This window comes from Fusarium verticillioides, chromosome 6, assembly GCF_000149555.1.
Source record: "Fusarium verticillioides 7600 chromosome 6, whole genome shotgun sequence".
In the NCBI taxonomy this organism is placed as follows: domain Eukaryota; kingdom Fungi; phylum Ascomycota; class Sordariomycetes; order Hypocreales; family Nectriaceae; genus Fusarium; species Fusarium verticillioides.
In genome coordinates, this window is record NC_031680.1 from 599,501 (window position 1) to 621,592 (window position 22,092).

At 49.4% G+C, this 22,092-nt stretch overlaps 5 protein-coding genes and 1 non-coding gene across 12 annotated transcripts; 3 read left to right on the top strand and 3 right to left on the bottom strand.

Annotated features, from left to right (window-relative positions):
- Nucleotides 1–1,090: 1,090 nt before the first annotated feature.
- On the top strand, nucleotides 1,091–6,337 carry FVEG_17450 (CMGC/SRPK protein kinase). Of its 6 annotated transcripts, none has more exons than XM_018906698.1 (5): nucleotides 1,091–2,247; nucleotides 4,180–4,964; nucleotides 5,028–5,094; nucleotides 5,150–5,408; nucleotides 5,478–6,337. In XM_018906698.1, the coding sequence occupies exons 1-5, from the start codon at nucleotides 2,099–2,101 to the stop codon at nucleotides 5,916–5,918; spliced, it is 1,701 nt and encodes a 566-aa protein (XP_018761236.1). In that variant the 5' UTR covers nucleotides 1,091–2,098; the 3' UTR covers nucleotides 5,919–6,337. The 6 variants fall into 6 exon arrangements, with proteins under 6 accessions (XP_018761236.1, XP_018761238.1, XP_018761240.1 ...); XM_018906700.1 differs by having other exon boundaries at nucleotides 1,363–3,751; XM_018906697.1 differs by having other exon boundaries at nucleotides 1,400–2,247; nucleotides 5,025–5,094; nucleotides 5,478–6,318.
- A 626-nt stretch (nucleotides 6,338–6,963) lies between these two features.
- On the bottom strand, nucleotides 6,964–9,037 carry FVEG_13104 (hypothetical protein). 2 transcript variants are annotated; one of them, XM_018902486.1, is made up of 4 exons: nucleotides 8,641–8,904; nucleotides 8,353–8,588; nucleotides 7,482–8,288; nucleotides 7,072–7,410 (listed from the first exon to the last, which is right to left on the bottom strand). In XM_018902486.1, the coding sequence occupies exons 1-3, from the start codon at nucleotides 8,881–8,883 to the stop codon at nucleotides 7,514–7,516; spliced, it is 1,254 nt and encodes a 417-aa protein (XP_018761234.1). In that variant the 5' UTR covers nucleotides 8,884–8,904; the 3' UTR covers nucleotides 7,072–7,410; nucleotides 7,482–7,513. The 2 variants fall into 2 exon arrangements, with proteins under 2 accessions (XP_018761233.1, XP_018761234.1); XM_018902485.1 differs by having other exon boundaries at nucleotides 6,964–8,288; nucleotides 8,641–9,037.
- A 616-nt stretch (nucleotides 9,038–9,653) lies between these two features.
- FVEG_13103 (hypothetical protein) lies at nucleotides 9,654–13,852 on the top strand. The gene is made up of 4 exons (XM_018902484.1): nucleotides 9,654–9,902; nucleotides 9,965–10,445; nucleotides 10,504–13,360; nucleotides 13,415–13,852. The coding sequence occupies exons 1-4, from the start codon at nucleotides 9,894–9,896 to the stop codon at nucleotides 13,464–13,466; spliced, it is 3,399 nt and encodes a 1,132-aa protein (XP_018761232.1). The 5' UTR covers nucleotides 9,654–9,893; the 3' UTR covers nucleotides 13,467–13,852.
- An 89-nt stretch (nucleotides 13,853–13,941) lies between these two features.
- On the top strand, nucleotides 13,942–15,407 carry FVEG_13102 (gluconate 5-dehydrogenase). Its single transcript, XM_018902483.1, has 2 exons — nucleotides 13,942–14,446; nucleotides 14,497–15,407. The coding sequence occupies exons 1-2, from the start codon at nucleotides 14,194–14,196 to the stop codon at nucleotides 15,303–15,305; spliced, it is 1,062 nt and encodes a 353-aa protein (XP_018761231.1). The 5' UTR covers nucleotides 13,942–14,193; the 3' UTR covers nucleotides 15,306–15,407.
- Nucleotides 15,408–15,817: 410 nt separating this feature from the next.
- Nucleotides 15,818–15,908, bottom strand: FVEG_17449. Its single transcript has one exon. It is a non-coding gene; the product is annotated as a tRNA-Glu (tRNA).
- A 1,179-nt stretch (nucleotides 15,909–17,087) lies between these two features.
- Nucleotides 17,088–21,092, bottom strand: FVEG_13101 (hypothetical protein). Its single transcript, XM_018902482.1, has 2 exons — nucleotides 17,260–21,092; nucleotides 17,088–17,191 (listed from the first exon to the last, which is right to left on the bottom strand). Exon 1 carries the CDS (start codon nucleotides 19,127–19,129, stop codon nucleotides 17,843–17,845), a length of 1,287 nt encoding a protein of 428 aa, XP_018761230.1. The 5' UTR covers nucleotides 19,130–21,092; the 3' UTR covers nucleotides 17,088–17,191; nucleotides 17,260–17,842.
- Nucleotides 21,093–22,092: the final 1,000 nt, after the last annotated feature.

Consider the following 22,092-nt stretch of genomic DNA (forward strand, 5'->3'; position numbering starts at 1 on the left):
AGATCAGCCCAGTATTATCTCTATAGATATACTGAGTGATTGCTATATTATTAGTGTTTTTAATTCTGTTGTGGCAAAAAATACCTATTAAATCGCGGAAATGCACATTTGTAAACCCTGCGGACTGTACTCTGTACCGTAATAGTTGGTGATTTGCTCGTTCATTCTAGGGGATTAAAATAATGATTGGCTCAGCCCTAGGATCCTTCTCATCTTCATGGTAACCTCAGTTTATGCTTATAAGTGCGCCTCTTCTGACTTAGAGAAGCACTAAAATGGGTTTAACCTTTGGAGTTTGGTAACTTCTGAACATTAAACACAAGGAGGCCCGACTTCAACTATCACATCCTAGGTCCTTGTGCAACGGAGCATGGTCCCAAAGCGTTCAAGTTGAACAAGCCTATTTTCTCACTGGGCGTTGTTGAAATATGGGGTTTCACGACTGGGCTTTCGGGGAGTCTTCCTTGCTAAGTCCCTGGCGTGGTGACGTCAGAGTCGGGTATTGAAGCCCAAAGAGTTTGATGGTTGGAGAGGCTGGAGCTGAAATTCAATGCCTTATGAATGCGAATACGATTTGGGGTAGGTATAGTAAAGAAGTCGGTAACACAGGCGACATCGTAGCGGTAATAGAGTAATATCAACTTGAAGCTGAACTGAGTATTGATATCTTCTCAATTAATAGTTAACTCGCCGCATCCTTGCAGTAGAACAACATGAGCAGGGCTCTCCAGGTTGTTCAAGTACCTCACGGACGTGGGGTACCTTGGAGGAATGGCGTCAGACCCTCAAAATCTGCGAGTGAGAGTGTCGATTTAGCGCGTATCTTTTTGATAACCGATACCTTACCTTCTCCAAATGCCACTAGCTGTGTGTCTCAACCAAAAGCTTTCGATCTCAGGCACAGGGATTACAAGACTAAGGTAGAGATCAAGTTTCTCTTGTGGGATCCAATGCTAACGAGAAGCTGCCTCTCGTGCGTCGTCATAATCCTGTCAGTGAGACGTTAGGTTGCTTCAGAGTCGTGGTGAACGATATCCACATGTATAGATGCATCTCGTGAAGTGTCCGCCTTTGAGTATGGTTGCGGTTCAGATCTCACGTGTCTTGTCTTTTGTTCATCTGACTTTGGTGTTTTCAGATGAAACTCCAACCCAAATTGACTTTAACTTGTCTCTTTATGCGTTTATCGACACAAAAGTATGCGCTTTCGGTGTATTTTCTTTATGCTGGAAATTAGATCCCAAAATTTGAGGCTACCAAGATGGCCTGCACTTGCGCTTGTAGATACCTGACCGGACCTCCCTGGCCTTACAAATAAATGATTGCAGAATCTGTTGGCTGCAAGAACCTCACCAACCTTCCTCACCAACCCGGACCCCGGGCTGGCCTCTTCTAGCTTCCCCTCCTCGTCTCTGACTGAAAATATTCTTCTTCTTCTTTCTTCTTCTCCGTTTCTTCTCCAAGCAAGTTTGGATCCATCAAAGCATCTATCTACACAAGCCGTCGCAAAAGTCATTACTCGGACAACCAAATTACATTCAAGTATCCATATTACAACGTATTAGCTTTACAGTAGCTTACACTGGGACCAATACACCAAGCACAATCACTCACTGTGCTCGATTGATCCCGGTCACCTCAGATTGCGCCGCCACTAGGTTATTACTGCGCAACATTTTTTGGTTCGACTTGCAAAGATCTACCTTGGCGCCACTGCCGTACCACGACCGCAATTATCTTACCGTGCTCATCTCCGAATTTATTCTTCTCCTGACTCTGTCCGACACCTTCAACTGTCTGAGCGATTTTGGTAATTCTTGAGAAAGCATCTCTACGAAAGAAAGCGAACAGAAAATAACCCCACGTCCATCGAGCGAGCACTTACAAGCGCCCCTCTTCCCCCACTTCATCTCGACATCATTTCTTACCGACACCCAAAAGAACCCAGAAGCTGTCGCATCCGACATTACGATAAACCCATTGACGATTTCACGACTCTGTTCATTGACGACCTGGCGACGCCAGATACATCGCGACTTGTCCCTAGAATACAGATCCTGCACTGTCGCGCACAGGCAGATTTGACGAACATACCACAATGAACGGCACACAATCCCCCGATGCCCAAAAGGCAGCAAATGCCAACACCAACGGTAGCAACAGCAACAATAGCAGTCTTGCTGCTAAGAAGCGCAAGAAGGACTTGAAGCCGATAATTACTATGGAGGGCACAAACCAACCAGCTGGGTGTGTATAAAACTGTTTCCTTTTTGGTCTTTGAGCTCTGGTCGCATTTTGTTTTGGTTATCTATACACACATCTCGTTCGCATTCTTTCTTAGTGTTTTGTTTTGTTGCAGCCGCATCACCCTACACAACCTTGATTTTGGGGAACCTCTCCGTCGCACATTGCTTTGGCATTCCCCTCGAGGCCGCTGGTTTTACAGATCGCATGCCGCCATCCCAAAATCCCCAAGGCGCCGCTGGTCCGATGTCGCCAACGACCCTGATACAACCCAACTGCTCTAGCTACATCTCAGATCAGCTGTTGCTGCGATTATGAGACCAGATCCACAACTTCCATGTGACTGGTTATGGAAGAAACAGATACTGGTTTCAGAGAAAATCAAGCATCATTCCATTCATATCGCCAAAATGGACACTCAACAAATATGGCGCGGCATTGCATCACCCTACAGAAGCAGCGAGGGCAGATTGAAACAAGTGTGGACACTGCTCACAGTGGCTGTTCTGGAGCTTGGGGGCCCGTGTGCTTGGGCCTTGATAGAAGGACACGACCCCATAAGCCTTGGGCATTCACCAACCTTGGATCACTCGATCGATCACTGGGTCCTCTGTACCTGATTTTGGTCTGCCCTGGAGGTGGTGCAGTCAGTCACTTGCCCGTGGCCACCTCTGATTGTGCCTGAAGCTTCTGTTGGCTGATGCATGTGGAGGAGGATGAGAATGTGATGAAGATGGTTGTGCTCATGCTGTCTGATGCGATACCACCTGACTGAGTTGTCCGGCCCTTTGCCATCACTTTGCATTCTCTATTGTCGCTCCCTCTCTTTGGAACTCGCTTGGCGAGCTGGATATTCGAGCCTTGAGCTCTGAGAGACCCTTTATTCGCCGGGCGGGACGCTCCGTCGTGCGCCGCGTGCCAGCCATCCCATGGTCTCTAGCAGGGCCCTAGAAACAGAAAGCCAAGCGACTGCAGATCCGCAAAGAACGCTGAGCTCAGAGTCAAGGAAAGCGAAGCAAATCAAAACCAAAGACAAGGAGCACGCCCCCGAGCCCAGTCGACCTATAATCTCCATCAATCTCTCCCTCGACTTGGCCTCGCCTGTTTTTATATTGTTTACTCCTTTTCTCTTTTTTTCTTTTTTTTTTTTTTTTTTTTTTTTTTTTTTTTTTTTTTTTTTTGGCTCTTTATGCGTCCCAGCTTGCAGTCAACCTCAACCGTAACCATCGTGCACCAGACGTCTTTGTCATCTTCGTCATTTTGGCCAGATCCTTGTTCTCTCCATCACCTTTCCTTATCCCCCGCTCATAAACCGCCACGCTGCTCACCGGCTTATCTGTCGCGCTGCTCCCACGATTATCACTATTTTCACTACGTGATTTGACTTGAGCTGGTGCTCCCGAAGTTGAGGAGCAGAGAAGGACAAGGAAGCAGATTCAACGCCCGACTTATTACCAGCGCAAGCTGCGTCATGTGAAGGCACCATGAGCAGCTTTCTCAAATCAAGGTTGCACTTCCCCGTCCCGTTTTATGCTTTGTCGGTAGCGGTTTGGCGCCCAAACTTAGGCGTGTGTTTCACCGCAGTCGGTCAATTCAGTGCCCGAGTCTTTTTGGTACCGAATTCTTCAACTGGAAGCGCCAGTGAAAGACTTGACTCGTTTCTACGTTATCGTTTGGATGATGTTTTGATGCTTCCCCGCCATTTCACTACACCCAAGCCCAATCCGGCAAAGGTCCCCCACCACGCGCAAGGCCTCAGCTCTTTCGTCGCCGTCGCTCTCCCACCAAATCTTGCGACCGTGGTTGTTTGATCTGATTGCATTGGCTCCGCCTCAATTCTCGTTCATCATCTACACGTCGCCTTATTGCGCTGATTTTTACCGCATCTCTACATATATTTTAAGCCATCGCTGACCTCTTTTCTCCCCCTTATAGATCCCACCAGCTTTCCGCCATGGCCCATTCCCCCTCTTCCTCGTCCGTCGACGATGCCGCCGAAAATACTGCAGATGAAGAGGATTCTGAAGATTACTGCAAAGGTGGCTACCACCCCGTACAAGTCGGAGAGAAGTTCAAGGATGGAAAATATACCGTGGTTCGCAAGCTAGGATGGGGTCATTTCTCAACCGTCTGGCTGTCCCGCGACAACACCAACGGCAAGCATGTCGCCCTCAAGGTTGTCCGTTCCGCCGCCCACTACACCGAGACCGCCATCGATGAGATCAAGCTTCTCAACAAGATTGTTCAAGCCAAGCCCGATCACCCTGGTCGCAAGCACGTTGTGAGTCTTTTGGACTCGTTCGAGCACAAGGGACCCCACGGCACCCACGTCTGTATGGTTTTCGAGGTGCTGGGAGAGAATTTGCTTGGGCTCATCAAGCGCTGGAATCACCGTGGCATTCCCATGCCTCTTGTCAAACAAATTACAAAGCAAGTTCTACTAGGCCTCGACTACCTCCATCGCGAATGCGGTATCATTCACACCGACCTCAAACCAGAAAATGTCCTTATCGAGATTGGGGATGTTGAACAGATCGTTAAGCGCGTCGTCAAACCTGAATCTGCCGAAAAGGAGAATAACCGCAATGGACGTCGGCGCAGAAGGACTCTCATTACTGGCAGTCAACCATTGCCATCTCCCCTCAACACCAGCTTCAACCAGTCCAACCTTTTCCCCTCACCGAACACGCACTCTAGTCTTGCTGGTGTCCTGAACGAAGGTAAGCAAGCCACTGATCATCTCGTATATGGTTCAGCAATGACTAATGTGATCTTGTCAGCAGGCAAGTCATCAAAGGAGGCATCTCCTAAACCATCTGACGATGCCCAAAAGCAACGAGAAAAGTCTGCGTAAGTTATTCGCCACTCAACGAAGAAGTTTTTTCTGGCGCTGACAGCACTCAAGCGATCTTCTCAGTCGGGAAGTCTCAGGTATCTCTCTAGACAAGTCAAACTCTCCCTCTGCTTCAACAGGCGAAAAGCGCAAGGCAGAAGATGCGCACGCTTTCGATGTTATTAGCGTCAAGATTGCAGACCTGGGCAATGCCTGCTGGGTCAACCACCACTTTACCAACGACATCCAGACAAGACAATATAGATCACCTGAGGTTATTTTGGGTTCCAAATGGGGTGCCAGCACTGATGTATGGAGTATGGCAGCTATGGTATGTACAACGAGCTTCGTGGTGAAGCTGGCACTGGCTTTCTGTAGAGCATTACTGACTGTCTATTAGGTGTTTGAGTTAATCACCGGAGATTATTTGTTTGATCCTCAGTCAGGTACCAAGTATGGTAAGGACGATGACCACATTGCTCAAATCATCGAACTACTTGGGCCATTCCCCAAATCTCTATGTCTCAGTGGCAAGTGGAGTCAGGAGATCTTCAACCGAAAGGGAGAATTGCGAAACATCCACCGACTGCGGCATTGGGCTCTACCGGATGTGCTACGCGAGAAGTATCACTTTAAGGAAGACGAGGCAAAGCGTATTGCAGACTTCCTCACCCCAATGTTGGAGTTAGTACCTGAGAAGCGAGCCAATGCTGGCGGAATGGCAGGTCACGTCTGGTTGGAGGATACACCTGGCATGAAGGGGCTGAAGATTGAGGGCCTGGAAGTCGGTGGCCGTGGTGAAGGCATCGACGGCTGGGCGACGGAAGTAAGGAAGAGATAAAGTGATTTATAGACGCCTCGGGCATGTCGAATACAGAGAAACAAGCGAAACACAAGTCGACAGTCCAAGGCAACCCACATGAAGTGGTGCATGTGGGGTTTGACTGGTCTTTTTTTAATTGTCTTTTTGATGATCCACACGAACGGCTTGCGGTGCTACATTACACTTGTACATCTTGACGATCTGGAACAGCGGCATCTTATCAAGCGAGCCGACTATGATGATGAATGTATGTAGGCGAGGGAAGAAGTACATGCAAAGGGGGTAAAAGATTTAACGACTGTCCAATGTCTTAGCACTCTTTGGTCTAGCCTGGGAGCAAGAACGCATCAGACCTTGATATAGATTGTTGAAATAAACTCAGCAAAGTGTATCCTAAATCTATCCTACACTTATGCCAGGTTACCTAAACTTGCCAAAGGTATCCTAAACTTGGAGAAATAACCTCAAAGTTGACGTCTGCAGACTTGGCACCATCTTCGAGTCGTTGCGCCACAGTTGGATGCCTGACCGATACTCCCTTGCGTGAAATCATTGTTGACGAGGACCATTTACTTGTCTTTGGTCCATGTTACTGGAAGACTTGACGGGACGGGTTGACATGAACAGGGAACTTTGTTCGCGACGTTTGATGGGGTAAGGGTCGAAGAGTAGGCCAGGCGCATCGATACCTTGCTGAGATTGGGACAAGGGGGTCTAGGAGTAAGAAGACTGTATAGCGATAATAGACTTGACCTGCTTCACATCGATGATTTGTGATTGTGGCGTGAGAGGTGAGAGGAGAGCTTGGGTGGAATGGGAGAGGTTACGTTCATGACGTCTGTAGCGAATTCGGTATGCTGTTCGTAGCATGTGATGGTAGTATAGATCATGGTTGTTCTCGTCTCACGGATCGTGAAGGGCGCAGCGGGAGTGATGATGGGGTTTGGACACGAAGGAAGATATGGGCAAAAGGTATGGCCCCCATAGCACCAGCCCATGACAGCCAGCGTTCTCATTGTTCAGTTCTTCAGGACTCGCAGTTTATGGCCATTCGATAAAGAGTCCCGTATCGTTACCAATAATATTCATCAGGGGATGACTCCTCCTAACATCTCCTAATTGAGGAACTCTTGCAGATGACCATCATGCACACACCAGTCTCTGACCAGTAACACCCGCAGAAGACAGGAGAGCGTATCGGGAAACACTAGAATATCATATGGTTCTCTCGATGAGGAATATACGTAGTAGTCAAAGATTCATGACCCAATGCCCTCCTTAAAGACCAGTCTAGGGTGATCAAGTTCCAAAGTAGTTGCATTATTAAAGAAACCCAAACCCAAACCTCATTCCCGTAGTTGTCACCGCCATGGTGCTCGTATAGAATTACATAGTAAATACATATCATTTCTTGTACTTTCTTCAGCGTTTCTCAACGCTCATGGTTGAACCGTCTTCGTCTTCCTCCTTGATCCCTAAGGGGAGGGACGAAAACTTAGGACCCCTAATCCTAAGAATAAAATAAACTCAGTAAAAGGCATCCTAAACCTATGAAAGCTGTTTCAAGCTTATATAAGTTACCTAAGTCTTATGGTCATTTGGGATCAAGGTCCCTAGTTTTTTCCCACTTCCCTTGGCTCACTCTTGTCACTAGCGAAGTCTTCATTAGCGCTCTCGCCATCTGTAGGAGAGTCTTTAGCGGCGTCGAGAACCTCGTTCATGATGCGCTTTCCCTCATCGATTTCTCCGTTAGGAGCGCCGCAGGACATGCACCTCCACTGTCCGACCTCAGAGAGCGTCTTGGTCCCAGGGGGTGCTTGGCCATTGACGAGTCGGCATGATTTGCAAATAAGCACAATGCGGTTCTTGGGCGCTGTCTCATCCTCGCCAAGAAGAACGTCAAAGATACGGTCGTACCAGTGCGATTCAGGGGGCCCGGTCTGGTATGAGGCGTAACCGGTTGGCATCGAAGGAGGCTGAGGAGTACCGGGGGCGATAGGAGGCGGAGGGGGTTCAGAGAATTCGGCGTTAGGAGCGAACTCAGCACTTGGTTCCATGGGATTTGAAGCAGGCATTGGGCTATGTGGGCGCTGGATGTTGGCTGTCGGAGGAGGGGGCATGCGCGTTCGTCCGGGAACTCCTTGAGGACCATCAGGTCGCTGCTTATTGGGCGCTTTATCGGCATTCTGTTCACCCTCCTTCTTCTTGCCCTTTCCATCAGCCCCGCCGTACTTCTCGATCAATTCCATGGTAGAGTCATATTTGGTGGCATCCTTGAGTTTCTGGATCGTCTTTGCGCGCTCTGACTGATGGTCCTTGAGTCGAGCGCTCAAGTTCTCGATGCGAAAGTTGTAATATGCGGCTAGGGTCGTGCGTGTAACGTAGATGCTGTCAAGATATCGTCAGCCTGAGTCGCATTCGCATCAGGAATTAAGGGAGGCCTTAGACTTACAGCACAGGGCCACCGGTCAGACCGCCCCATTCAAAGGCGCCGAGGTTGTTATATCCGACGACAAGTAGCAGAACGATCGCATAGACGAGGTAAGCGAAACTAAGGTAGAGTGTCCAGATGACACGCGTGCGGCGAGAGCTTGCGCGGACCTTGTCGAGGGATGCTTGTGTGTCGGTGATCTTGGTCGACAGAGTAGAGAGGGTCTTCTCGAAGGAGGCAGTTGAGGAGGACTCGCCCTGCGCAAGTCATATTAGCTCCGGCAATGAAGTCCTAGTGATGCCAACTTACCCCCCAGGGCCAAAAGGCCACCATTTTGATCGGGCAAGGTACGTAACAGTGGGGGAGATTTGCGGTATGAAAAGCACAAAGGAAAGACGATAGAATGAAAAGAAGATAAGAAAGGGAGGGTATGCCCAGGATATGGGCGAAACAATAGCGGTACGAAGAAAAGGTGAAGGATAGACAAGATGTGATGTGATGTAAAGGAATGGTGAAGTTGTGACGGTAGCTTCTCGCCAGGAGTGACCTCATTCAGCTGAGCTTGAGCATGTGGGCAGCCTAAGGTAGAACTGATCTGAGTCCAAGCAGGACAGGCCCAAAAAACGTCAGACTTTACAGCAGGACGTCAAAATAAGCCCAGCAAAAGATATTCTGAACTCATCCTAAAACAATCATAAATTTATGCTCATTTACCCAAATCCTTTTGTCATCTAGAATCACTGTCTCAGGTTTTCTTTCCTCTCCTAGACAGAGCAGGACAGGGAGCTGCAGCTTGTAGTCTAGGGGGCCTGTACGGATAGTGGCTCCACTGATGCCAAATTTGGATGCTTGAAGATCATCAATTGAGCTCAACGACCAGAGAGAACTTGATAGCAGTTAAGGTCAATATTGAGGCTTGCTTGATAAACTGAATATAAATGTCTGACTACAGAATTCAATCGTCGAAGCTACTTCTACTCGGATGTTTAGTAGAGTGACTTATCACTATTCCGTATATCTTGAGCATCAAGATATCACAAGTTACAGGTCACAGGCGATGTTACAGGCGAGTGCAGCTATCGGCCTGCAACAATGGATCAACCACCTGCAATCAATTGAACTGTCATTCGAATGCCTCATGTTCTCTCTTTCTAGTTCAAGACTCACAAATTGTCAAGGACATTAAGACCAAAAAGATCAAGAAATTGTTGCTGACATATCGCCGAATATGGAATGCGGCCCTGAGCGGCTGAGCCACAGTCATTTAACGCCACAATCCTACCCCAGAAATTTGACGGGATCGGTCATGGCTCGGAAGCAAGTGCTGTAACTCTGTCCATTGAGACCCTGCAACTCCTTTCATCAGCTTAACTAATTACTGCCAACCTTCGCATCGTCATGAAGGCGTTTTGTTGAGTGGCCTACTATTCTCTTTACATTGATCTTCTAGACCTTCTTTTGTCTCTTCGTATTTTTCTGCCTCAAAGATTCGTACTTAATATTTAAATTACGCGCGTCCCTTGGTATCTTAAGACGTCGGTCTTTGACCCAAGGGAGCCATCATGTTCCAAGTTAGTTCTCCGTGATAATTATCTGTTTGCACTTCATATGGGCAACGACTGACATGTTTCAGCGGTTCAAAAGTGCCATCGATCGGACCATTGCCGAAGAACAAGCCCGTTCACAGACAGCTCAGCAATCCAGGTCACCCTCGAGAACCCGCTCAACATCGTCGCGCAAGGGCGATGGCACACCAGCTCAGCGCGCAAAGGCTAGGAAACAAGCTGCCGATGCTGGCGACGCACCGAACCCAGATCCTGCTGTATTCGAGGCTGCTTTTGTGATCGACGACGAGAGTGAGCCGAGCCGAGCTACTACCCCAATGCCTCCTGCTGCAAACGACGATTCGAAGACCGACAATGGTGACACTCAGAACAACGGATCGGACGAAAAGAACTCAAATGATTCCAAGGATGAGGCCAATTTGGGCAAGAATCAGGATGGTGGAGATGACGCTTCAGCGGCCAGGCCAGAGGCTACCAAGTCTCAAGAGTTGAGCCCTGAGATCCGCCAGAAGCTGCGCAAACTGGAGAAGCTCGAAGCGACGTATCCCGGTAAGGCTATATCTACGAATGCGCACACCAGGCACATGAAACTAATATATGTTGAAAGAATTACTTCGATCTTACCGGGTTGCCCATAGGCGAGCGACAGCGATCGAACCATTCGAGAAGGCCCTCCGAGAAAACACTCCCTTGACTTCCATCAGCGACCCAGAAGCTCTTGTCGAGTATCTCAACCAACTGAACCTCCGAAGCGACATGGTGATGCAGGAGCTGAAGAAGGTTTCGACAGATAAGGAAGAGTTACAGAAGAAGCACAACGAAACCGAGGAAAAGGCTAAGAAACTGGAGGAGGAGCTTACGGCACTAAAGTCAGGAGACTCGGCTCAGCCAAAGGCCGAGGAATCTGAAGCTCCCAAGGACGATAAGCACGAAGATACTCCCCCTGAGGTCCCCGAAAAGTCCAAGTCTCCTGTTTCCTCCGTCATGGGAATGTTCTCACCCAAGCATAAGCCGCAAAAGTCACTATCTGAGGTTACTGAATCCACTATTGAGCGCAAGGACAAAAGCGAGGAGTTCTTCTCTTACGACGATGAAATTCCCCACCTTCAGGCTGACCTTAGTTCAAAGTCCGAGGAAATAGAGAAGCTCAAGTCCGAAGTCGAAGGTCTCCAGAAGGAGCTTATGGCCGTCAAGGAGAACAGCGCTGGTCTGGTTGAGAACTTGGAGAATGCGACCCGGGAGCTCAGTGAATCTCGCGACGCTGCCGCCGCCAAGGAGTCTCTGCAAACCCAGCTTGATGAGCGCAACAAGGAGATCGAGTCTCTAAACCAAAGATTGCAAGAGGCGCAAAACCAACTCAAACAGCTAGAAGAAGACAAGAGCGCGCAGACAGCCAAGGTTGATGAGTTGGAGGTTTCACTTGCTTCATCAGACAAGCGCGCGAGCGAACTGGACGCCGAGCTGGCCAAGACCTCAAACGCAAAGAACATCTCCAAGAAGTTGATCGATGACCTCAACAGCCAGATCGAGGCTCTGAAGAAGGAAAAGACTGAGAGCCAGACCAAGATTGACGATCTAACCAAGAAACTGGAGTCGAAGCCCGCTCCTGCTGCACCCACTCCCGCTGCAACTCCAACACCTGCGGCCTCACAACCTGCTGCGGCTATGGGCGGTGGTAACAAGAAGAAGAACAAGAAGAAGAAGGGCAAGGGTGGTGGTGCCGGCGGTGCTGCAGCTCCAACTGTAGAGGCCGTTGTGGAGACTCCTGAGCCAGCAGCTCCCGCCGAGCCTGAAGGAAATGCTGAACTTGAGGCTGAGATCGCCAAGCTGAAGGAGGAGGTTGCTGAGAAGGATACGCAGATTGAGCGCCTGAGCAAGAGGCGCAAGACTGAGGAGGACCTGCGCGAGGAGATTGAATCACTCCAAGAGAACCTGCTCACAATCGGCCAAGATCATGTCGAGGCCAAGGAAAAGATCAAAGAGCTCGAGGCCGAGAAGTTGGAACTCAAGACACAGATTGCTGATCTTGAGAAGAAGATCGACTCATCTGCTTCAGATGCCGAAGTCAGCACCAAGCTGCAAAGCGAGATGGAGTCTTTGAAGACAGAATACTACGAGCTCAAGGAGAAGACGACCACTCTGCAAACCGACCTGGGCGCTGCTCAACAACTTGCCCAGAACCGATTCAAGGATCTTACAGACCTACGTGAGGTGCTACAGAAGGCGCAGCCTGAGTTGAAGAGCCTACGCCAGGAGTCTGCTACGCTAAAGACTACGAAGGAGGAGCTCGCAGCCAAGACCAAGGAGCTCAAGGATATGGAGAAGCGAGAGAAAGATCTCAAGCGAGATGTGGAGCGTGTTCAGAAGTTAGCCTCGGATCGCGAGAGTGAGATCAAGGGTCTACAGGAGAAATTGGCCACAGAGACAAACGCCAAACTTCGTCTCGAGGATGCCCAACGGGTGTCTGGACGAGACCTTCGCCGATCCGAAGCCGAGAAGGTTGAGATTAGTGCAAAGGCTGAGAAGACGGAGGCAGAGCTCAAGACAGTACAGGAGGAGCTTGGCAAGCTGCGACCCAAGGTGAAGGAACTTGAAGAGCAGATGCACAAACTGAAGCGGGAGAAGACGGCAGCGCAAGAGGAGGCTGAGTTCAAGACGCAGCAGTACAGCAATGCTCAGGGTCTGTTGAGCAGTATGCGAGACCAGACCGCCGAGATGTCTGTGCAGCTGAAGGAGTCCAAGTCGCAGGCTGAGTCGCTGGAGGAGGAGCTTGCTGAGGTTCAGCGACTACTTCAGGAGCGTACCCGTGAGGGCGAGACGATGCGACGATTGTTGGCCGATGTCGATGAGCGTGCCGATAATAAGGTACGAGAGATGAGGGCGCGAATGGAGGCAGCTGTCGAGGAGCGAGATCGAATCGAGGATGAGTCGAGTACCCTTGCACGACGCAAGACACGCGAGACAGAAGACTTGAAGCTGAAACTGAAGGATCTGGAGCGCGAGGTCAAGACTCTGACACATGAACGAGATGAGCTCGAGCAGCGTGAGAAGGAGTGGCGCCGACGACGAGAAGAGCTAGAATCGGTAGAAGAGAAGGCTGAAGCTGAGGCCGATGAGCTTCGAACAACAGCATCACAATTGCGTACAGCTCTCGACGCATCAGAGAAGCAAGTCCGTGATGTTGAGAAGCAGCGAGCCGAGTTACGACGAATGTTGGAGGAGGCAAGGCAACGATACGAGAAGGTATCCAAGGATCTCAAGTCAGTACAGACCAAGCTCGTGGCCAACTCAAGCCGTAGTTCGTTCGACTCGGTGCGAAGCGGAAGCAATGGCTCGCCGGCTGCTGGCGGAACTCCAGATACGGTCTATCTCAAGACGATTCTACTGCAGTTCCTGGAGCAGAAGGACACCAAGCTAAGAGCTCAGCTTGTGCCGGTGCTGGGCAAGCTATTGCGCTTTGACAAGTAAGCATTTAATAGGTACAACCTTGATGGATATGGACTAATCTAGTGCAACAGGACGGACGAGCAAAAGTGGCAGAAGGCAGTGCAGCATATCGAGGTTAAATAGATGATGCTCGCCAGGGTGAGTGAAGGAGACTTGGAATGCATGGAATGGCGTTTGGTTTGGGTAACGCCGCTGAGGTCTTCATTGAGACGATATCGGATGCAAGTGTAGGATTACTGTGAATGAAACAATCGAGGGTTGTTGTAACTGTCAATGCCTCGAAGAGGATCGTGATGGTGTTGAATGCCGTTGAAGCTATAGTGGGGTAGCTACATGTTAAGCCTCACACTTCTACTTAAGTAGCCATGACCACGCTATGAAGCCATTTCTCAATCTGAGAGGTCAATTCACCCGTTGATTTCTAAATACGGCAACTTGTGGCTTGGCTGATCAACGGCTTCTCTTCAAACTTTTTCTTTGTAAGCTTGTGAAGATCGCGATGAGGACTCGATCAATTCATCATCTTGACCCCACGTCGACGTCATGATAGAGCCTCACGCTGCAAGAGACTCCAATTGTTGTTTCGCTTGTCATACCCTCTCTACTCTTCTTTCCCTCCCTCACCCAATTCACGGATCACTTCCTCCGCCGTCTTTCGTCATGGACTGAGCAGAAGAGAAAGTGCTGATCTCATCATGAGCTCGTCATTGGGTGAGAGAGGAGCATAACTTAAAGGTAAGATGGGCATTGGCTGAAGTGCCAGTTCTTGCCAGTTGCAGTTTCTGCTTTTTATTGTGTACCTTAGCTACCCCTCTTTTTCTCATTTGAAGAATTGTTTGGTATAAGAATCATGTCCAGGCAGTTTCTTAGACTTGGCTCCAGAAGCTTTCTTGCACCTTCACTTCGACTCACGACTCCTTTTGTTAAGAACTCTTGTGTCTCAACTTCAAGTCAACTACGAACCTTTACCTCAAGCAACAGAAAGGACTTTCAGTGCACTATACGAACAATGTCAGGAACACAACCAGCAAGTGGTGGTGAGCACCGAGACTTTTCTCGCGATGCTCTGTTTGATCTCTCGGGCAAGGTTGCTCTCGTGACAGGTGCGTCTATCAACAAGCTCTAAGCTAAGAATCATGGCTAACATATACAGGTGGTGGCTCTGGTATCGGTCTCATGGCCACTCAAGCCCTCGCCGTCAACGGCGCAAAGGTCTACATCACCGGTCGCACAAAGGAGAAGCTCGACACCGTCGTTGAGAAGTACGGCAAGGACATCGCCGGCGAGATCATCCCCATCCAAGCCGACGTCGGCAACAAGGAGGGTATCCAGAAGCTCTATGAGGAGTACTCCTCTCGCGAGAACTGCCTTTGCATTCTCGTCAACAACGCTGGTATCTCGAGCAACTCGTTCCAGGTCGAGGCCGATTCTGCGCAGGAGATGAAGGAGAACCTCTTCGACAACAAGGATGCTACCTTTGAGGACTGGAACTCGACGTACAACACCAACGTCACGGGCTTGTACTTCACCACCGCTGCTTTCTTGCCTCTCTTGCAGAAGAGCAGTGAGAAGCACCAAGGCTGGAGCTCAACAGTCATCAACATCAGCTCCATCAGCGGTCTTATCCAGAAGTCTCAGCACCACTTTGCCTACAACGCCTCCAAGGGTGCAGCCGTGCATCTCACACGCATGCTCGCCGCCGAGATTGTGAGCAACAAGCTCAAGATCCGCGTCAACGGTATCGCCCCTGGTGTCTTCCCCTCTGAGATGACCACCGATGGCAGCGACGAGGCGCAGAAGAGCTTCATCCCCAAGGAGAAGTATGCTGAGAAGGTTCCCGCTGGACGGGCTGGCAAGGATCAGGATATGGCTGCTACAGTGCTGTTCTTTGCTACGAACCAGTACTTGGTAGGACAGACTGTTGCTGTTGATGGTGGCTACACTATTGCCGCTGGTCAGTAAATTTGATGGGGGGCAAAAGCTGTATTATAGAGGGATATGACATAATGAATCAACCGTAATGATTTGCAGACATGACTTCAATTCGACTTGTTGGTAATCGCATGAGTCATACTGGCTTCTATAATTGTTTCCCAGGTACCAACGGTACAGCAGCTGGAAGTGAATGTCCTTAGATGTATGAAACATCCCGCTCTCTGACATGAGGTGTACTTTAGCATAAGTTACAATACCGATAAGACGTGAAGATAATTGACTCCACAACAATTCACAAAGAGAATCAATTGCTGAGAGTGAAACAGCCAGCGAGCCGTGTTGCCAATTGATCCTCTGAAGTCACTGGTCAACACCGGTTGATATAGCCAAAAGGCAATTGCTCAAGACTCATTGATCCCTATCAGTCAACCTCCAATGGACACCGCCCACCCACTCAAATAGATCACCACCTCAAACAAAAAGAAGACAACAGCACAAACAACTTGCAAGTTCAGATATCAAAAAATGCAAAAGAGAAACTCCGGTACAGGGAATCGAACCCTGGGCTCCGCGGTACTTGATCTCTCAGGTTATGAGAGCGCGAAATGTTAGCCACTACACCATACCGGATGATGGCTGTTAATTGGTTGAGATGTGAGTTTCCAAGGTGACTCTATATTTGTCAATCCACACTAAGTCCAGTGAAGATCGTGAAGCGTCAATCAAGTCATGATAAATAACAGGCTTCAATTGGTCTCGCAAGAGCTACATGTCATATAGAGCGTGGTGGCGACTCTGAGAACCTTGCAAGCTATGAGAAAGGTAAGGACAAAGTTCGTCAAGGCTTGTCGGCAGCAATGAAAGGGCACATGCTGCCACGAAGCATTAACAAAGTTGAGCGTGAAAGACTGGGAGTCATCTACAGCCTCATTTTCTATTGAGTCAAATGTCGGAGGTTAATATCTACGAACACGTATGCATTCTGACTCATTGTATCCTCGTTAGCCTCACTCTTTAGCACGTCATTTACAACAGAGCTTCTTCTTAATCATACCACCATATAAGTTCTTCGAAATGAAACTTGCTTCCAGTTTATACCGCCGACGTGACCCCCAGCCAGCGAAGTGAGAGGAGCTTCGCAAACAAGCTTCTTTATAGGCTTCACAATTCGTCCTTCAGCCTCGAAAAGAGCACGTACATGTTCACAGCATTCCCGCAACACAAGGCGTCTTCAAACAAACTCCCATCTTTCAATCTCTCACGAATAAACACCACAAGCCCTGAACGACATGTGCCTCTTACACGTTGAACGTTTGTACATCTTCAAGCCACAGCGCCACAACTAACATTTCTTTGTCCTCTCTCATCTTGCTCCACCCGATAAGCTCCCGCTGTCTAACTCCACCAGTGACCACTCACCCAAATCCCTGGCCTGGCCTTGTCCCGTCCGTCCACACTCCCCCCCTCCCCTACCTAGGTAGCCAAAGTACTCTTTTGGTGAGACCTCACTGGGAATGTACCTCTCTCTCTCTTTTTGCCAATGGCTTGGTCCCCGCTGCAACGGCGGCTTCACCCGCGCACATCAGTCAGGACATGCTTAGGTTATGTCCCTTACTTACCCAGAAATATGGCTCACGCTTAACCTCTAGAGGAAGCGAACCGGCCCCCAAATGGAAGTGCAGTGTAGTGTAGGGCTGAAGTCAAGGCATTTTCTTTCAAGGGTCCCTACAATCATTTGATCTTGTGACAGCATGTCGAGCAGACTTTTTTGTCGTTCCGTCAATCAGGTCAGTATTCTCATTCATCTCGCCGATAGACAGACATGGCAGTGTAGTAAGTGCTTGAGTAAACAATTCATTTCGGTATTGTCTAGCTAGACTAGTCCCTTCGAAAGGGCAACCGTAATCCAATCTCTGCTCAAAGGTCAGAAGGTTGTGCCTCTGCCTAGGCGTGCGCCTGCATGCAGTCGATACTCGCTGACCTGAAATCATCCAGTAATATTCAAGTCCACGGCCATGACTAGCCATCACATGTGCGCACAACGCTTGCATCCTGGTAGTCCAGTTAAAATAGCTCCCTAAAGCCCAGCCGAGTCTGCTGGGAGGGGCCATACACGATAACGCCAAACATCCTTCCATGCTGTACCTCGCTGCCCACAATCTCTCGCCCTCGACAACCTCGAAGATGACGTGACTTCAGAGGGGAGGGGTGGGCAGGACAAGACCGAATTCCTTGATAGAAAATGAAATAAAAGAAAACTGTGGAGTGGTGTGACGTGATCGCAAAGGGGTCAGGGTCAGGTATATATGCACTCCGGGTATCGTGAAGATGAGAATCCCTAATGCTATGGTGTATCGCCCAAAAGAAAAAAAAGTTAATGTGCCGTAATTCCGATTGACTCTTATATACTGACCCAACCATGTGGGTTCAGCAGGAAAAATGAAATGAAGTGAAATGAGGTAACTCAGGTGACAAGCTTCGTTGCTCAGAAGACAAGCGGCAAATGAAGGACAAGCTACGCCGTGGCCCACGAAGTTCGAAAGCGTCCACCTTTGTGAAGGACACTAGTCCACGATAGCATCCTCAAATGGCTCCAGGAGTGACTCCCTAAACCATTTGGCATGGTCAAAGGCAGTCCACATCTTGGAGGCCTTATTGACATCAATCTTGCAAGCCTGTTGGGCATCGGTCTTGCGGAAGCCTTTCCCTTTCCTAAAGTTTTTGAGCCTGCCTATGAAAATGCGTCTCTTGCTGGTCAGGTATGTCGCACAGTCAAGGCGCAGGAGGCTTGCCAGCATTATTTCTTCAGGGGAAAGAAGATGTCGATGAGGGTCGTTGCTGTTGTCGAGTGGGTTCCCCTTCCAATCAACCTTCCACCAGTTCTTTTGCGCGGGAACCACGCTCGGTGATGGGCAGAAGTCCTGCAGTGATGCAAAATCTTTGTCTGGACCTTGAGCCCGAGGTTTCGGCTCAGTAATGTTGATGTCATTGGCACTGAACTGAGGAGTTGGTCGTCTAGGGCTGTTGGTAGGTTGAACGCGAATAGTCCGCCCGGTCCCGGGAGGTTTCGCAACCCGATTATTGTCGGTGCGAGGCCGAGATATCTTGGGGGGAGCTTTGGCTGCCAAGGGACGAGCGCGTGCTTTGGCTTGAGCTATGCGATGATTGTCGTCACGAGCCTGCTTAGTCACTGACAGCATCCATGCCTTTGGGTTTTGTGCGTAAGCTATGTTGAGTTGCGACTGAAACGAAGCCACAAGCTCATAGTCGTTGCGTGTCGGTGGTGGCACCTCAACAAAAATCTTGTCGTTGATATTCTTTTGTATGTGTTCCTCAATCGTTCGACTATGGTCACGACCCTCAAGGGTTGGGGGGAATAGAGGAGTCTGGGCTGGACTGGAAGACGCATCATCTGGGTAGAGAACGATATCACGACCCGTTGAGTTTGTTGGTGTCTCGGTAGTGGCCATAGGTCTGTTGCAAGGCGAGATGGGAGGAGACATTGGAGTCTGTCCTGAAGCGTTCTTGCTGGAGGAGAAGGAGGAGTCGACCTTTCCGGTGTGGTAGTAGAAGCTATCGTGTGCTTGGTCTGGAGGCGACATCAGACTGTTGATTTGCATCCTGGAAGGAATTGAGGCAGGATGGGCTGGAGGAGGCATTGCGCTTGTCGCTTGCGCAGAGTAAGGAGAATTGGCCGCCATTGTTGTGGTGTTGTTTGTGTTGTTTGAGGGACCGGATAGTGAGTAGTGAAGAGAGAGAGATTGAATAGAGGGGAGAGGAGACGAGGATCGTTCAGTCTGCAATTTGACTGACGAGATTATATTGTCGTCGAAAGTGGTAGAAGGTTGCATGGCGCAGATAAAGCGAAAGTGGTTTGTCAGCCACGAGATGCAATCAGTCAGTCACAATGGCTGTGACGTGGACAATAGGGAGCGTGGCGAAACCGTTGAGACCTTTTAGAACAATCTAAAAGGGCGAGGGGCTCTCAATTAATAGGCTCTGACGAAAGGCCTGAATAAGCCCGAATGAGTCTTGTCGACTTTGTTTGCGTATGCCCAACCCAAAAGTGTATGTAAGTGCGCTGTCAGTGACTGGGTGGGCGCCTAGACCAGAGTACCTAGTAGGCAGCAACAGGGCGGCGAAACTGGAGGGGGGGCGAGGGGGGCGGAGTTATAAGGAGGGGGGGTGTGATGTGTGTGTGAGATCTCGACTGACGAGACCCTCCTAGTCTCTTAGTGCTTGTGAGTGAGATGTGAGGAGCTGTAGCGCAGGACTGTAACGACCCAAGGCAGCGGAGTTTGCTTCGGCGTTTAGTGACGAATTGTGTTTACCTCCGAGACGGATTGAAGAGTGACAGAGATGATTCCTTCTTTTAAAAAGGGAGAAGAATGATGGGGGATAAAGTGGAAAGGGCAGTTCTTATGAGAACGCTGAGCCCAGAGTGATTCGAGTGTGTAAGTGCACGTAGGTGTAATTGTCAATGCTGATATGGGTATGGGGTGATAGGAGTGTCTGGGCACTCAACAGGCGGGGCCAGGGGTACACTCAATTGGGGGACAACCGTATGATGACTGTGAAAGTGCAGTGCAGCAATTCAATTGTTGCAAGTCGACATGCGATTGTCGATATGGGCGAATGGGTAGGGTAGAGTACTCAGTAGGGGAGAGTGCAGTGCAAAGCAATGGGGCCTCAACAGAGAATCCCAAGCAAGATACAAGGCTCCGATAAACAGTAATAGAGCCGCGGGTTGTTCGATCTGTGGGACGGGCACCGTACCAGACCGTATGACTTTTGAGAGCAATGACTCTCGAGCCAGTCGAATGGGCAATTAGTTTGGCCGCGACCTGACGACTTTTGAGGGTCGGCCGAGAGCTTGACTTGGCTTGATGATGTGGCAGATATGCCTGCTGAAGACGGGGATCACTGGATGGCCTGGGGCGCAGCGGGCGGAAACAGGCAGATTTCAAGCTGAAATGGTTTGAAGAGGTCTGCTTGAGGAAAACAATGGTAGAATACTCTCTTGGGTAAAACACACAACATATATACCCAGACAGGAGCGAAGAGAGTTTGCGCGCGTGTGCGCATGCAAAAGGCAAAAACGACAATTAAGGGTCAGAGTATGATTATACTCTTATAATAAAAGCAATAGTAAACCTTGCGTGAATTTGCAACAGAGGAGATGCAGAGCACCCAATTATGTGCGCGCAGCAATGCTAAGCATGAAGAGAAGAGTTCAAGATGGAGGATGCAAAGCAAAGCAAAGAAAGGAGTCGCCTTTGTCTCGGCTCGGTAACAAACCAGCACTAGGTAGCATCAATGACGGACTCTTTTCCCGTGCTTTCAATGGAAGTCCAATTGGGGATAGATTGGGTCGCAATTGGATTAATTGCTACACACTCGTCGTAATGAATTGGAAAGTCAAGTTCCTTTCCGCTGGTGAAGGCGCCGGAGCAGGAACCACTGTGACGATTGTGCGCTTGACAAGTAGTATCTCGGCTTAGGTGGACTTGATTGGTTTATTGACAAGCAGCTCAGACTCAAGAGTCTTTAGGAGAGTGGGCGCGAGTGGGGGGGGGCAGTGGAACGAGATGTCGATTGATTGATGGATTGATTGAGGTGATGCTCAGAGACGATTAGACGTTGCAGTGTGGATAGCAGAGTGCAAAGGGTCCATTAGCCAGTCACCAGCTCGTGCGATATTGCTGGAGGCGCAAGAAGTGAAGAAAGAGGGAAACAAGAAGAAAAGAAGGAGAGAAGTAGAGAAAGCGAATGGCCCTGGAAAGGCGCGTGCCATGATTGATATGAATTGGACTGCTACTAACACAATCGCGCAGATGCTCGCAATCAATGGCTCCTACTCACTCACTCACTCACAGACAGTCTCACTCTCACTCACACCTACACAGTCGGGTGGCGTCCTGTGGAAACGGAGGGTCAGGACAAGGAGTGGAAGATCACTTTGGAGTGTGATTAGTAAAACAAACGTGAATTTTGACGCAGCCACAATCAAATGTGACAGTGCAACGATGCAAGACTGACTAGAAACACACCCCTATTCATGCATGGCCAGTCTCCTTTGTTTCAATGGCATTCCATCAATGCCTGAAAATGGACGCTTTGTATCGTCCAATGGATATCTCAATTCAGCAGCCTTCTTTCAGCCCTCCTCCATTTCCCTCCACGTTCATCCATTGCTTTTCCCTTTCAGGGCCCCCCGGTGAGTGACTACCTGTAGGCTGCACTCGCGCGGGTTTTAGCTGCAGCTCACTCAGACTCACCTCAGATGCCAAACATTTGGGATCCATGAATAGAAGTGGATCCGAGCTCAGATAGACTTTGCGAGGGGCATTATTCTGGAAGCATAGCCCATTGAGAGAGCCTGGACGTGGTTGGAGATGCTTCAATTCACAAAAAATTTGTCAATTGGCAGCTGCTCGTATCAATTGAATCACACAGTTACTTTTCCTCCAATGTCGCAGTCCCCGATCACCCATCTTGTGCTGTACTTCGTACTCAGCAGTCATGCGTGATCGTGCACAGGTCATCAGGGACCTTTCATTAGCCACAGGGGGTGTGACCTCACTGGAACTTGAATACCGCTAGTGGGTGATTGACGGACGGTGACGGGCTGACCCTTCCCAAAATATCCCACCGTCTGGAAACTGAATCACGGGGGGGAAGGTGTGAGTGAGCGCCGTCTTCCTCCTTCCCTTCCATCAGACTGAGTTGAGTGCCTTGCCTCTTCTTGTGTTAGTTTGACCAAGGTAAATGTAAACTCTCAATTACAAACCACTTTTCATCCCATAACTTTTCT

Excerpts from the sequence above, each read along its gene's own strand:
- FVEG_13103 (XM_018902484.1), top strand. Across the intron at positions 10,446-10,503 it reads GCTCGAAGCGACGTATCCCG|AATTACTTCGATCTTACCGG; the intron begins GTAAGGCTATAT and ends ATATGTTGAAAG. Across the intron at positions 13,361-13,414 it reads AAGCTATTGCGCTTTGACAA|GACGGACGAGCAAAAGTGGC; the intron begins GTAAGCATTTAA and ends CTAGTGCAACAG.
- FVEG_13101 (XM_018902482.1), bottom strand. The coding sequence starts at position 19,129 with ATGCAACCTTCTACCACTTTCGACGACAATATAATCTCGTCAGTCAAA.
- FVEG_13104 (XM_018902485.1), bottom strand. The coding sequence starts at position 8,883 with ATGAGGTCACTCCTGGCGAGAAGCTACCGTCACAACTTCACCATTCCT. Across the intron at positions 8,589-8,640 it reads TGGCCTTTTGGCCCTGGGGG|GGCGAGTCCTCCTCAACTGC; the intron begins GTAAGTTGGCAT and ends TGACTTGCGCAG. Across the intron at positions 8,289-8,352 it reads CTGACCGGTGGCCCTGTGCT|CATCTACGTTACACGCACGA; the intron begins GTAAGTCTAAGG and ends ATATCTTGACAG.
- FVEG_17450 (XM_018906697.1), top strand. The coding sequence starts at position 2,099 with ATGAACGGCACACAATCCCCCGATGCCCAAAAGGCAGCAAATGCCAAC. Across the intron at positions 5,095-5,149 it reads AAGCAACGAGAAAAGTCTGC|CGATCTTCTCAGTCGGGAAG; the intron begins GTAAGTTATTCG and ends ACAGCACTCAAG. Across the intron at positions 5,409-5,477 it reads TATGGAGTATGGCAGCTATG|GTGTTTGAGTTAATCACCGG; the intron begins GTATGTACAACG and ends ACTGTCTATTAG.
- FVEG_13102 (XM_018902483.1), top strand. The coding sequence starts at position 14,194 with ATGTCCAGGCAGTTTCTTAGACTTGGCTCCAGAAGCTTTCTTGCACCT. Across the intron at positions 14,447-14,496 it reads CAAGGTTGCTCTCGTGACAG|GTGGTGGCTCTGGTATCGGT; the intron begins GTGCGTCTATCA and ends TAACATATACAG.